This window comes from Macaca nemestrina, chromosome 12, assembly GCF_043159975.1.
Source record: "Macaca nemestrina isolate mMacNem1 chromosome 12, mMacNem.hap1, whole genome shotgun sequence".
NCBI classification, from domain to species: Eukaryota; Metazoa; Chordata; class Mammalia; order Primates; family Cercopithecidae; genus Macaca; species Macaca nemestrina.
In genome coordinates this window covers 94,463,542-94,477,750 of record NC_092136.1, presented here as the reverse complement: position 1 = coordinate 94,477,750, position 14,209 = coordinate 94,463,542, and the positions used below count along the sequence as shown (strand labels likewise).

At 41.7% G+C, this 14,209-nt stretch overlaps 1 protein-coding gene and 1 long non-coding RNA gene across 6 annotated transcripts in view; one reads left to right on the top strand and one right to left on the bottom strand.

Moving 5' to 3' along the window:
• Nucleotides 1-14,209, bottom strand: part of LOC105484330 (piwi like RNA-mediated gene silencing 4) — a 68,917-nt gene that overhangs the window by 21,853 nt on the left and 32,855 nt on the right. For all 3 annotated transcript variants that reach the window (XM_071075484.1, XM_071075483.1, XM_024793602.2), the window contains exons 5-10: nucleotides 13,257-13,378; nucleotides 11,290-11,370; nucleotides 9,543-9,740; nucleotides 7,558-7,669; nucleotides 3,160-3,283; nucleotides 1,141-1,258 (exon numbers count right to left, since the gene is read on the bottom strand). In XM_071075484.1, the coding sequence (XP_070931585.1) occupies nucleotides 1,141-1,258; nucleotides 3,160-3,283; nucleotides 7,558-7,669; nucleotides 9,543-9,740; nucleotides 11,290-11,370; nucleotides 13,257-13,378 (755 nt within the window). The remainder of the gene's footprint in view (nucleotides 1-1,140; nucleotides 1,259-3,159; nucleotides 3,284-7,557; nucleotides 7,670-9,542; nucleotides 9,741-11,289; nucleotides 11,371-13,256; nucleotides 13,379-14,209) is intronic.
• The window catches only part of LOC105484331 (uncharacterized), a 167,535-nt gene that overhangs the window by 139,395 nt on the left and 13,931 nt on the right, over nucleotides 1-14,209 (top strand). For 2 of the 3 annotated variants that reach the window (XR_011611001.1, XR_011611000.1), the window contains exon 2: nucleotides 3,236-3,334. This is a non-coding gene — a long non-coding RNA (uncharacterized lncRNA). Of the gene's footprint in view, nucleotides 1-882; nucleotides 921-3,235; nucleotides 3,335-14,209 lie in introns of all 3 variants that reach the window. The other variant, XR_003018648.2, reaches the window with a different exon arrangement.

Genomic DNA, 14,209 nt, shown 5'->3' with positions numbered 1-14,209 from the left:
GTGGCGAGTGCCTATAGTCCCAGCTACTCGGGAGGCTGAGGCAGGAGAATGGCGTGAACCCAGGAGGCGGAGGTTGCAGTAAGCCAAGATTGTGCCACTGCACCCCAGTCTGGGCGACAGACCAAGACTCCGTCTCCAAAAAAAAAAAAAAAAAAAGGACTATATGCATTTGCAAAGTCTGAAAGAATATTACTAATATGATAATAATTGAATTATTAATTCAATTGTGATTCACTCATTTGTTAAATATTTACTGAGTAAACACACATACACACTCTTTTCTCTCTCTCCTTTCTTTGTGCTATGGAAATTTCCAAATCCTCCAAGAGCTAGTACTACTTTTAAAAAAATTTTTTTAAAAAAACGACTGTTGATCAGCAATATAGCCCAATAGAAATATAAAGCAAGCTACATATGTAATTTTAAATTTTCCAGTAACCACCTTAAGAAAGTAAAAAAGTGGCAAGTGAAATTATGTTTTAAATATATGTTATTTAACCAATCATTTCTAGGTGTGTCACTAGCCACATTTCAAGTGCCTAGCAGCCACACTAGATAGTTCAGTTTTAGAGGGTCAGAAAGGAAAACCAAGGAGAAGCTCAATTTTCCAATCACGTCACAGCAAACTGTCAAAAGAACTGAAACACAGTCTGATAATCAGATAGGCAGAACCAGATGGCACAAAGGTATATCTCAAATTTAAAAGGCACATAGTGGGGTTTTCCTAAAGTTCAGTCTGCTAAGGCCATTGTATTAAGAGTTGAGCATTCCTGACCCTGAATACTGGGGGCCTGGTGTTTTTCTGGTTGCTTTGTTTGCTTGGATGTTGTTGTTGTTGTTGTTTACATTGTAACCTTTTTCTTTATTCCACATTTTATCCAGACCTCAATGTATGAAACAGATGAAAGCAGGGCATGCAGGTAAAGTGAGTGTGATTCCTATCGGCATGGCTTCTCCCAACTCCATTCAACCCCTTAGTCCTGAGACATCTCACATGAAGGGCTGTGGACAGCACAATTCAAAAGCTCCTTGCTCTCAATCAATACGAATGAGACATTTCCTTCAAGGAATACAGTGTTACATGGACCATCTAATACTAAAAACTCAGCCCCAGGCAGGATGCATGCGGTGATCCAGCACCTCTGGATGTTGTCCACAAGCCTGGCCAGGCGCTGCTGCCGGCCTGAAGGAGGGAGACGTGTCTTTTCAGCCACAGCCTTCATCAGCTGGAAATCAGAGGTTGCCTGGTCAGTCAGCCCTATTAAATGCAAATGAAGACAAAGTGAGAAAATGAACATAAGCGACTCAGCCCATCGCAGGCCCAGTTTAAACCTTTCCGCTTGAATGCATTCACCATCTGTATAGCACAACCAATAGAAATGAAAACCACGTATGTCATTTTAAGTTTTCTGATAACCATGTTAAGAAAAGTCAAAAAACAAACAAACAAAATTACTTTAAATAGTGTATATTATTTAGCCCAGTATATCCAACATATTATCATTCCAACATGTAATCAACATAAAACACTTATTGATGAGGTAGTTTCCTTCTTTTTTTCATATTAAGCCTTTCAAATCTGGGCTGTATTTTACAGCATACCTCCTCTCAGTCTTTTGGTAGAGCTAGTCCCAATTCAAGTGCTCAAAAACTCATGTGCTCCTGGCTACTATATTGGGTCCTGCAGACCTACAATATCAGAACACCATTAAGAATGAGCACCCCTTAGGCTGGGTGCTGTGGCTCACACCTGTAATCCCAGCACTTTGGGAGGCTGAGGCAGGTGGATCACCTGAGGTCAGGACTTTGAGACCAGCCTGACCAACATGGAGAAACCCATCTCTACTAAAAATACAAAATTAGCCGGGCATGGTGGTGCTTGCCTATAATCCCAGCTACTTGGGAGGCTGAGGCAGGAGAATCGCTTGAACCCGGGAGGCAGAGATTTCAGTGAGCTGAGATCATGCCATTGCACTCCAGCCTGGGCAACGAGAGTGAAACTCCATCTCAAAAAAAAAAATAAAAAGAATTGGCACCCCTTCCCTCAAGGATTATATCATCATTAATCTTCCTTTCTTTCCTTCTTTCTCTCTTTCTCTTTCTCTCTTTCTCTTTCTTTCTTTCTTTCTCTTTTCTTTCTTTCTTTCCTTCCTTCCTTTCTTTCTCTTCCCTCCCTTCCTTCCTTCCCTCCCTCCCTCCCTCCCTCCCTCCCTCCTTCCTTCCTTCCTTCCTTCCTTCCTTCCTTCCTTCCTTCCTTCCTTCCTTCCTCCCTCCCTCCCTCCCTCCCTCCCTCCCTCCCTCCCTCCCTCCCTCCGTCCTTCCCAACAGTCTTGCTCTGTCACTCAGGCTGGAGGGCAATGGCATGATCTCAGCTCACTGCAACCTCCACCTCTCGGGTTCAAGTGATTCTTCTGCCTCAGCCTCCTGAGTAGCTGGGATTACAGACATGCATCACCATGCCCGGCTAGTTTTTTATTTTTAATAGAGATGAGGTTTCACCACGTTGGCCAGGCTGGTCTTGAACTCCTGACCTCAGGTGATCCACCCACTTGGCCTCCCAAAGTGTTAGGATTACAGGCGTGAGCCACGATGCCCGCCCTTCTTATTAATTTTTCTAATGGCAAAATAGATGTATCCGCATCATAACTGACTCAAGGAACACACAAATGCAAAATGTAGAAAGTCTTTCCTTCCTAGCCCTACCCGTTAGTCAAAAGAACATTGTTAAAAGTGCTCGAGGCAGTTATTCAGATTTTACTGTATAGTAAGGATTATATTATGAAAATTCATGCAAAAAGAAAATAAGGATTATTCTGGTACCGATCTACTGATATACCTGAAGAAAATCTAAGTCATATTCCTTTCTATACTAGCAAATTCAAACAATGGCAAAGAGAAACTTGGTTTTAGGATGATGTCAGGGGTTCTATTTTACATCAAAGTAATACATGGAATATATGAGATAAAGGAAATAGATTCCAAAGGGCACTCGATTCCCCCAACATGTCTCTATTATTGAATAAATTACTTAAAAGGCCCATCCTCCATGGGTTAAATCAATGTCCTGGCATTCAGGTAACGTAAAGAGGGTCTGCCCACTGCCAAGCATCAGGGGCCGGTATCCAGGAGCCTGACAGAGGTATAAAACACAAATATTACCTGTTAGAAAGCAGAGCTCAGGTATCAGGTGGGCGAGCCGAGCCTCACTGTTGTCATTTCTCTTCCTCTTTAACAGACTAACAAGCATGGGCTGATTGAGGTCAGATACAGTAATATCATATTGCTATAAAACGCAAGATTAATGAGGGAAAAGTCAACGTGGAAGCACCGCCAGGTAAGCATCCTTACATTCAACAAGGTGATCCTAACATATATAAAAATGTAACCAATCCCATGGTTACCTACTTATTGCTACTTTCTTCCCAGGACCTTTCTATCTGAGGGCCAGTTTTATTATTTTAATTATTTTTTCTAACACAACACCATTAAAAATATCGTTTCCCTGCTATCTCTCGGTTTCAGCCAGATTCAGAATAGACTCCAGCTGGTTCTATACATAGGTCAATGACATCACTGGGACTGACTCAAAGCCAGCATTTCCACTACTGATGACTGAGGCAGACTGCCCCATGCTTAACTATCTGGCTCTAAATATCTATATTCATTTTGAAAATATCTATACACAAGCTGGAGGTGAGTTATATTGAGACAATCTCAGATTTCACAAAAAAGCATGACTGTCCTTACCTTCTAGGACAGTAGGATGTACAGGGAAGCAGTCCTGAAGTCTGACAAATGTGAATTTGATCCCCAGCTCCTCTATTTGCTTGGGCTGTGACACTGGGGAAGTGATTTAACTTTCCTTATCTATGAAATAAGGATAACAGTAGCTCACAGGCATCCTATGTAAACCATGAGCAAGGGGTCTGGTTTATAATGAATCCCTGGCAACTGTTAGTTCATATTCCTCTCCTTTTGCCATCCTAAACTTCAATTTCAGCATTCTCACCTTGGCAAAAGCTCATTTACCCTCCAGTGACAAACGTTACAATGAACACTCGTTTCCATTATAATTTGATCCACGTTAGTGACAGAATAACTGGAATTATAACGTATAAAATGCCTGGGTATTATGACACTAACATCAATAATCACAATTAAAGAAGTCAAATATGAGCATTTCTCTATTTCAAGAAAAACTTTGTCATTAAAATAAAAAATGAGTCAAGAATCTCATTTGAAAGCAGCAGGTGCAACTGATGCTATGGCTAAAAAGCTTGGAGAAGCCTTTATCAAGTGAGTTTGCATACATGACTCCATTAATTTAGAACACATGGTGTGCTTACTGTGTTCCAGAACAGCAGTGGATAAGAAGATAAAAGTAAAAGAGGCACAGTCCCTGCCTTTCTGCATAAATACATTATCTACAAAGCGAGGTCCACAGGAAGCACAAACAATGCATAGCGAAGCACAACAAAGGACAACAAACTGATGAAAGAGATACTATTATTGTCCCCTTCACAGATGAAAAAACACTGAAACATTAAGCAATCTTCCCAAGGCTCCATAACTGGAAATGAGCATAGCTAGGATAGATCTGTTAAGACTCTGCTTGCTATACTACTCAGTACCGGATCCCCGGGCTGCAGTGGGAGGGGCGGGGAGGAAAAGGAGATGGTGGTAGTGACACAATTATGGCTGGCAAATCAGGGAAGCCTCCATGCAGGTGGAGACCAAGAGAGGACCCTGAAGAAAACATGGGAGTATGGAGAGTCTCAGGTAACAGCTCCAGCAAAACGAAGGCATCCTCCAGGAAGAAGGACTCTAGCTGGAGCATGGTCAAGAACTCTAGCCCCCAAGCTGCTCCCACAAGGCAAATTTGACCCTTTCCCTTGACCCAATTTTCTAAGCATTTGAAAATACTTTGTATGATAAGATAAAATAGAGAAATATAAAGGTCAATATCAGGATGTCTTCCACTTTGAAAACTGACTACATAATAATTGAGTCTTTCTTTCCTGGGACAGGGAGGAGGGCATACTAGAAGCTGTCACAGTGTTCTTTCTTTTCCTCCCTAATTACAATATCTATGCAGTGAAGCACAACTCATTTCAAAAAAGTGACTGGGATTTTTACCATGATTCCCGTTTCAGAATGTCACAGGTCCTAAAATACTTCTGTTTAAATGAACAAATTTAATCATGCAAGAAAGAAGCCCTAATGTTTAACAAACTGTGGGTTTCATAAACACAGAACACATTTTATGCACAAGATGCTCTGCTAGATACTGTGCATCAAGGATTAGCCAAACACCATCCTTGCTCTCCAAGGAGTATGTGTTCAAGAAGCAATGTGATGAATGCACAGGTACTTAGAAAGGAGAACAGCTTGCTCTTCTATGAGTGTGACAGAAAGCAAAGCCAGAGAGGACTTCACACTTGGCCTTGAAGCTAGGATTTGACCTAGGGGTAAAGGAGAAAGGTACAAGCGTGGCTTTCTGAAGATGCCTAGTGAACACATGCAAAGGCTAAGGAAGGTGTAGGCCAGTGAGTGGATGGGGGATAAAGGCATGGGGTGCATAGTAGGGATGCTGAGAAATATAAGAAAGAAAGAGGGGGTCAAACTATGCAGTACCAGAGAGGAAGAAGCAGAGGATAGAAAAGGAGGAGCATGGTCTCCACTGTTCTCCCAGTGCTCACAAAGTGCAGGCACACTTCAATGCTCTGTGTGCATAATTATCTTGTTCGGTTCTTACACTACACCATGAAGGTAGACAGATAAATTTCCTTTACACATGACACTCTGGGTTTAGTGATTTACCCAGGGTTACACAGCTGGAGCCAGACCATCTTACTCAAGAGGTTATGCTTTTAATCAGATTTCTGGGCAACACTTCAGAAAGATCTCTCTGATGGCTGTGAGCATGAGAGATCACAGTGAGGAGAGAGCTAGGGCATAAAGAGTGATGGTAGGGGGAGGGGATCCACGAGATGGCCTGCATTAATGCAGTGGGAAAAGGGCTGGAAAAGAGAAAATTCACGGATAAAGGATACAGAACTCACCTTGGTGACAAGCGAATGAGGAGGTTAACTTGAAGAAGAGGAAGAAAGCAAAATCCTTCCTGTCTGAACTACAGAATTTCCAAGGAGAAACAGGAATGGGAAAGACAATGAATTCAGTCCGAATTATATTAGTTTGAGATGCCTGCAGGGTATTCATGCAAATATGTTCTGGAAATGGAGATGAATATGTAATTTGGGAATGAGGGCAAGGCAAAAACACTATATTTGAGCCATCTCAAAATACAATGAAAAGGTTCTGTATGAGGGAACCATGGTGAAGAATGGTTCCTTTGTGGGGAAGGGAGGAGGAAAATGTCAAAGGAGACTAAGAGAGAACAACCTGAAAGTAGCGGAGAGCCGCAGGGATGTATCCCAGGAGTTAAGGAAGGAAGAGATCAGTTCCAGCCGGTGGGAGAGGTCACAGGTATCAAATGCACTGAAAGCCCTTTAGGAAAAGAACAGTAACTGAACTTGACCCTTCTAGAACTACTTCTAAAGCAGCAGAACTGGATACCAGACTGCTGAGGTTTCAGGAAGGAAGAACGGGAAAGGTGCTTGGAGCTGGTATAAATGACTTTCTAAAGTTAGCTAAGGAGAAAAAGAGAGCTTTTCCTGAAGGTGTACAATGATCAAGAAAGGGTTTTTGGATTTGTTTGTTGTTTTAACCTGAATATTACTATACATTAAAGAGAAGGCACTTTCCAAAGGAATTGAACATGGAAGATGAGGGGCAGGGATAATTGTTGCAAATGCGATTAGAGTTTCCAGAGACAGCAACAGATTCCATCAATAGTTTCTTGAGTATCTAATATGCGCAAAGCACTGAGCTAGCCCTGGGTCTCCAAAAATAAGGAGCCCCCTCCCCAGAGCTCAATGTCTAGGATGGGGCTCAGACCATTCGCGTGGTGCCTGTGATGACCTGATACAGGGAGGGGATCCTGGGAGGAATGCTATAGGGCTCCCTTGAGACTTGATGGCTGAGCTGAGTTCACAAGGGTGTCTAGTGTTCGTCTGGCTGTCAAGGGGTATCCAGGAAAAGGAAGCAACATGTGTGAAAATGCACAGGGGAGAAACCGAGTCATGGAATCACAAGAGGCAATTACATCAGAGTCAGGCAAGGGAGCAGGGGAATGGGAAGAGATGAGGCTTTAAAGGCAGCATTTGGCCACATCATAAGGAGCCTTGAAAACTCTGCTAAGGGGCTTAAATGTGGTCCTAAGGCAATAAGGAGACATGGAAATGTATTAACGTTGGGAGCAGTGTAATCAGATATGCGTTAAAGGGAGATTACTCAGACTACAGGAAGAAGGAAACAGGAGATAGGATGAGGGTCAACAGGAGACCGGGATGGTGGGGATGAAGGAGAGAGACAAGTCAGAGAATCAGGTCGGAGGCAGACTCAGCCTACAATCTGGGGGACCTCTGAGACTTGGAATAAGTAGACTTCTCTGAGGTAAAAGGAAAGGAGATAGAGATGAATGAAGAAAAGTCCTACCTGCTTGTAGTAATCCACATAGGTGATCTCGGTGCCATCCCGCTTCTGAAAGGTGTGTGTGGGCTTCACTGACCAGTCAATGTCATCAATGGAGTAGGTTCTGTTATTGTATCTGGCAAATATAAAAAGTCTTTAAAATTTTTTAATCATCTAACATAAGCAGCTACTTCACCACACTTTTAATTCAACACATAAGATAGACTCCAGAATGTCAGAAATTATGAAAACAATATAACAAGGATATTCACTTTTTAAAAAATACTCAGCTCTTTTCTGAAAAGGGCATTCCTTAATAATTTCATATACAGGAAGACTTCTGTCTACATTCCAACAAAACCTGTGGGGAAGTCCTTAGACCACAGTCTATTTTTCTCACTGATAGATACACTAATTTCAGGCAAATCATTCTGAAATGTTCAGAGGCTGAAGCATTGCTCAAAACTTTCCCATTATCTTCTCAGATAATGGTGTTTCTGACTTCCCAGGTAGTTTTTCTGATAAAAAAGCACCAAAAGAATGCCAATCAACCCACAATACTGGTGTCTTGCTTAACCTTCCCGCTAGGGCTGGCTCTTGGCAAAACTACAAAACAGGTTAGCTAAGATTACTCTAAGCTCCTTCTCCCCTTCAGCACTGTGTAGCCTGGACTGTCGTCTCAGGATGACCCAGCCTAGGGGCAGAAACTACCACAGCAGGTTTCTCTAGAGCTCTTGATTCTTTGCAAGATGACTTTGAAATGTGATAAGCTAATCCATCAAGATCATGACAGGAGGATAAGAGGGTAGCCTTCTCATACCAAGTAGTGTGGAATCCAGCCAGTCCCAGACCTCTGCTATATATCCCAGAAACAAGTTTAAGTGGAAATTCTAAGCCAGAATAGAAGGCTAACAAGTCCCCTAAAAGAAGTATTCTTGCAGCCGTAAAAAGGAACAGGATCATGTCGTTTGCAGGGACACAGGTGGAGCTGGAAGCCATTATCCTCAGCAAACTAAGGCAGGAACAGAAAACCAAACACTGTATGTTCTCACTTATAAGTGGGAGCTGAACAATGAGAACACATGGACACGAGCAGGGGAACAACACACACTGGGGCCTCTCGGGGGATGGGGTGAGGGGGAGGGAGAGCATTCTGAAAAATAGCTAATGCATGCTGGGTTGAACACCTAGGTGATGAGTTGATAGGTGCAGCAAACCACCATGGCACACTTTTACCTGTGTAACAAACCTGCATATCCTGCACATATATCCCAACACTTAAAATAAAAAAATTTTAAACAGTATTCTTGGACTAGCAGCAGTATATGGTGAGCTTTTTAGTACTCAGGAAGTCATCTAAATTTTCCGTGTTTAACTCGGTTCAATGTGCAATGAAGGCAAATTTTATATACATAAACCTAGAGGTTGCAAAGAAGTAAAATGTGGTCTCAACTTAAAAAGACTCCTGAATCAAATAAAGAAGGTGAGACATGGAACTAGACTTCTGTCCTTTAAAATGAAATAAAATGGCCATAACAAGGTAGCCATAAGCAAAGTGCTATGGGAGGAGCCCAGGGGAAGAAACTGAGTAATTCCAACTGAGTAGGCAAATGGGGATGTCAGAAAAGCTGGGATATTAGAATTGGGCTTTGTGAAAACTGAAGTTTAAAAGGCAGAATTTGGGGTAGGGAATCCAGGCAACTGAAGTGAAATGAATTGAACTGAACTGAAGCAGAAAAGTGTAGAATGTTGGGGTTTAGAATAGAGTGGCATTGGGGGAAAGGAGGGTACAGCAAGTGAGAATTTGGAACTACGTCAGCTTGTGGACCGTCCAGAATGCCACACAAGGACGTGTGAACTCTAGACAACAAAACCACCAGGTCTTCTAAACAGATGAGTAAACGGATTAGATCTGTGACATCGGGCCAATACTCCAACACTATTTCTATTCCCAAATACTATCAATGATTGATTTCTGAAGAAAAGTTTATTTAGACACAGGCTTGTACCTTGTAAGGACAATGAGCCCTATTAGCTGCTTCTCACACGTCTGGGTGAAACAGGTCAAGCCAGTTCTTCGACAGAGAGCAGTCATGAATTCCAGAACCGTCTCATTCCGGAGGACCTTGTAACTCACATCAGCGCTAAACAGGAGCTTGCTTTCAAAATATGATACAGAAATGGCAAACCCAGGCCAAAGAGATAATCTTTAAAAACAAAACAGAAAAAAAGAAATACTGTCAATGTTATACCGGAAACACAATAAAGATTTTTAAATGGTGATTTTCTGTTCTGATTCTCGAGATCTTAACAAGATAATTATTTTCTTTAGTTTGATTTCTTCCAGTTGTTGACTGAAATCTTTCTTTCAGCTGCAGTGTCTTTAAGCATACATTTAGAGTAAAATACCTTACTGTAAAGCAGTTTCTCAGCCTTGGCACCACTGACATTTGGAACTGGGTAATTCTTTGTTAGGGGCCGTCCTGTGTACTGTAGGATGTTTAGCAGCATCTCCCTGGCCTCTATCCAGCAGATGCCAGTAGCAGCCTCCCAGCTGTGACAACCAAAAACGTCTCCAGACAATACAAAATGTTCCCTGAAGAGGGGGGAAATGCCCCTGCCTGAGAACCATAACTGTAGGAATAAGATGTTTATGGAGTGATCTGTCCCTGCAGGAAAACATCTAGGTTCAGAAAAGCACCCCAATTCAAAGGAGAGGGTAGTGGATAGATTTAATAATGAGATTAAGAAATACAGAAGTGATATCACAAACAGATATACAAGAGATACCAGAACACAGCCTACAGTTTCTTTCCATATAAACTTAAAAATCTTGAATAAGAAGTTACAGAAATGACATGAAATAATAGACTAATATTGTAAAAAAATAATTCCAGGTTATATTTTGTGGACTATAAGTAGTCACTGTGATACTAAGCCAGCCTCCAGGACAGGCATACGTGCTGAGTACCTAGGGCAGTTTAGTACAATCTGCACCTATGAGATTTTCTAATCCAGGTGGACAGATTAGTGACAGGGACGAACTGGATGCTTCATAGAGAGCACACTGACACTCTGAATGAACATATGGAAACTGTCATTTTTCCTCCACCAGGCAGAAGGCCAGACACCCCACTCCCATTTTCTATCTTTTATACACTTCTCCCTTTATGTATCTATATTTGGGCTACCAGTTGCCTCTCTGTCTACAGTTTGACCACAGTATTTTTCAGAGCTAAGTAACAACCAGTTGAAGACATAGCTGACCACTTTCCCTGAAGCCTCGAATTCCCAGTTTAGGGTAGAAATTCTGCAAGTGTTCCTAAGGATTCTATCCTTCACCAGAGTTGTTTGGTTGGCTTCTCTTTCTGACCCGTGCTGCCCTGACGATTTCATGTCAACCACCTGGCTGTGCTAACATCCTTTCAACAACAAAATGAAGCGCCAACTATGTGTTATAGCACAATACAGCTCATCCTGCTTTCATTATTACTTATTACACACAGAAAATTCAGTTTCTGAATTCCTTCTAGAATTTATGATAATTATCCATCACACTCATATAAGAAAACAAAGCTGCTAGCTTCACGTTCACATGCACCACTTTATTTTAAAAAACTTGAAAATTTAAAAAAATCATTACATTTCATATCACAGAGTCTCTCACAGGAGGCATAATAGTATAATATTGTATCATAAATTATGTTGCTCACATTATAACAATTTTGGAGTAACAGAAAATATAAATAAACCTACTTGTGCTGGGGAATTTCCACTGGCTCTGAAGGATTATAGAAGTTCCGTCCAATTTGGTACATGGACAACTTTTTGAGGATCCTGCAAGTATATTGTTTTGAATTTTTGGTAAATATCAGTCAGTAACAGCGTAATTCTAAGTTCATACCCTTGCTGAACATAATGTTAAAAATATATAGGAAATACAGACCTCCCATTCTCACAGCACTGCAAGGTTTAGACACTAAATATACATATGAATGTTTATAAAGAACTGTCACTTCTTCATATTTGAGAATACTACAACTGAAGTTATTTTTATCTGTCTGGGTTTAGCTGCAAGGACAAATATGTGGCCAATTAGCCATTTCGGCTGCAGTAGTAACATTTTGGGTAGCTTAGATGGGGTGAGATAATCCATGCCTTCAGGCCTTTTTGACCTCTTCTCTATTTGGGGATGAGGACCTTATTTCTTTTTTTTTTTTTTTTTTGAAATGGAGTTTCACTGTTGTTGCCCAGGCTAGAGTGCAATGGCGCGATCTCAGTTCACTGCAACCTCCGCCTCCAGGTTAAGCAATTCTCCTGCCTCAGCCTCCCAAGTAGCTGGGATTACAGGCAAGCGCCACCACACCCGGTTAATTTTGTATTTTTAGTAGAGACAAGGTTTCTACGTGTTGGTCAGGCTGGTCTCGAAATCCTGACCTCAGGTGATCCACCTGCCTCGACCTCCCAAAGTGCTGCGATTACAGGTGTGAGTCACCACGCCTGGCCAAGGATCTTATTTCTAATGAGGCTGCTCAGGCTCCCCAGGTGCTGCCAAATGACCATGGCTGTGTCTTCAGCAAGTAATCCTGGTCACCTTAGGAATCTGACCTACATGGGGGTTTCAAGTCAGGAAACAAGGGTTCCAATTGTGATTCTGGCTGCCAAATGTCACTGAGCCTGAGCCTCCTTCTCTTAAAAATAAGGATTTTAATAGTACTTGCCTCAGGGTGCTCTAGTGAGGGTAAAGTAAGATAAAAGACAAGTGAAAGAACTTTCTCACTGAAAAGCATCTTCCAAATGTCAGTATGCAAGACTGGCTTCTGAAGAGCTGATATGCAGTAAGCTGAGGCTCAAATATGACCAAAAGGTGCTGGACAAGACATCTGACTAGAATTAGAAATCAGGACATGTGGGTGGGGGAAGTTCCTTGATGTGCCCTTACGACTCAGGAAATCCCCAGACTTCCCCATCTTCATTCCTTCCAGAGGCCACCGTTGAACAAAGGACTTGCCTGTAAGGTTTCTAACAGATCATCTTAATGATCCACAGTAGCAGCATGTAAAACAGTGGTTCTCTAGCTTCAGTGTATCCTAAATATGTGAATTTTCAGGCCTGTCTGTGAACTTCTGTTTACTAACTAGATTCAGTGAGGGTCCAGGGAATATGCGTTTTATGGAGCTCCACTCCACCCCTAAGAAGATGTAGGAGTATGTGATCCTTAGACCAGTCTTCAGAACACTGAAAAGCTGAGTTACAACCATGTAGATGTGGGGGAAAGAAGTGGGCTGAGGGTGGAGCCAGGGCAGAAAGCAGACAGTGATCTTCTTTCCTAAATCAATCAGCTAGGAGAAGAACAAATTCTTCAGTTTATTAAGTCAAACTTACTAAGTTTGCTAAATGAACTTTGAAGTCTGGGAAGAGACACAGAAAAAGAAGAAAAGGAAAAAGGTACCCTCTCTGCTACCAGTGAGATAGCAATAATCCCCATATCATTTGTCTCAACTTAGGATAACACTGGATATTAACAGTTTGTGCCACTGAGTGGTTGTAACGGGCTGCGTTGCACATTATTGCTCATGTACGAGAAAGTAGGTGAGAAATTGCCCTAACGGTGGCATCGCTGCTGGCACATTGCCTACAAAATGGTCGATTATTTTAATACCCAGGCTTTATGCTGAAAGGTATCATTAGCCCAAATTAAATTCACGTTTCCAGTGTCTTACTTTCTGAAGATGATATTGAAGACCTGGATGCACACGGGAGAACTTGATGGCAGCTCCCTCTTCAGGGTGATAGTCATCTTTATAGTCTCGCCTCTTTGAGTTTCACTTGACAATTCTGTGACCTGGGAAGAAGAGGTACTTAATATGCACCCTAGAAATTAGCCCCAAGTGTGCAGAATGCAGATATGATAAAGCCATCACAATATAATATGCATTAACAAAAACAAAACCGCAGGTGTTAGTATATGAGTAATAATCTAATCATCACATTATGTTCAGAGGGCTTTTTTTCTCTGTATCTTGCCAGTCCTTAAAAAACAACACATCCCTCTACTCCCTAACTTCTTAAGGGAGAATTAAAGCCAGACTCATGGTTCAAAGTTTGGTCCGAAGAGAGTTCCAGAGCAGTGGTTCTTGGTCTTTCTAGGGAGCGGGAGGGAGATGGGTCACAAATTACTTTGAGAGTCTGATAAAAGTTACAGGTATTTCCCAATAAAATTTTACACACACACACACACACATATATATACACACACACACACAAAAACAGTGTACATAATTGTACCCATTTTCAGGGTATTCACTGATACTCAGAAGCCCACTAGTGGACTGTCCTGCCCATCCCAAGTTCATGGATTCCAGAGGACAGCCTCCCAAAGTCTGCTTATAATGCAGAAGAGCAGAGAATAAGAAAGAAGGAAAGAAAGGAGAGACGATAAATGAGATGGAAAGTAAACATGGGGAGAGAGGAATAAGTAGTGGAAATCAGAACAGATCAGAAATCTGATTTTATGAATTGCTGAAAGGTCTAGAGAAATCCTAGAGTCCTTAGAGCCTGGAACAATGTTCTAGCAATATAGTGAATGCATGAATATGATTCTATTACAGCTCCCACTAAATTTAAAGCTTCTTGAACCAGAAAGCACTCAGAATAGGTTCTTGAAATAAAGGAA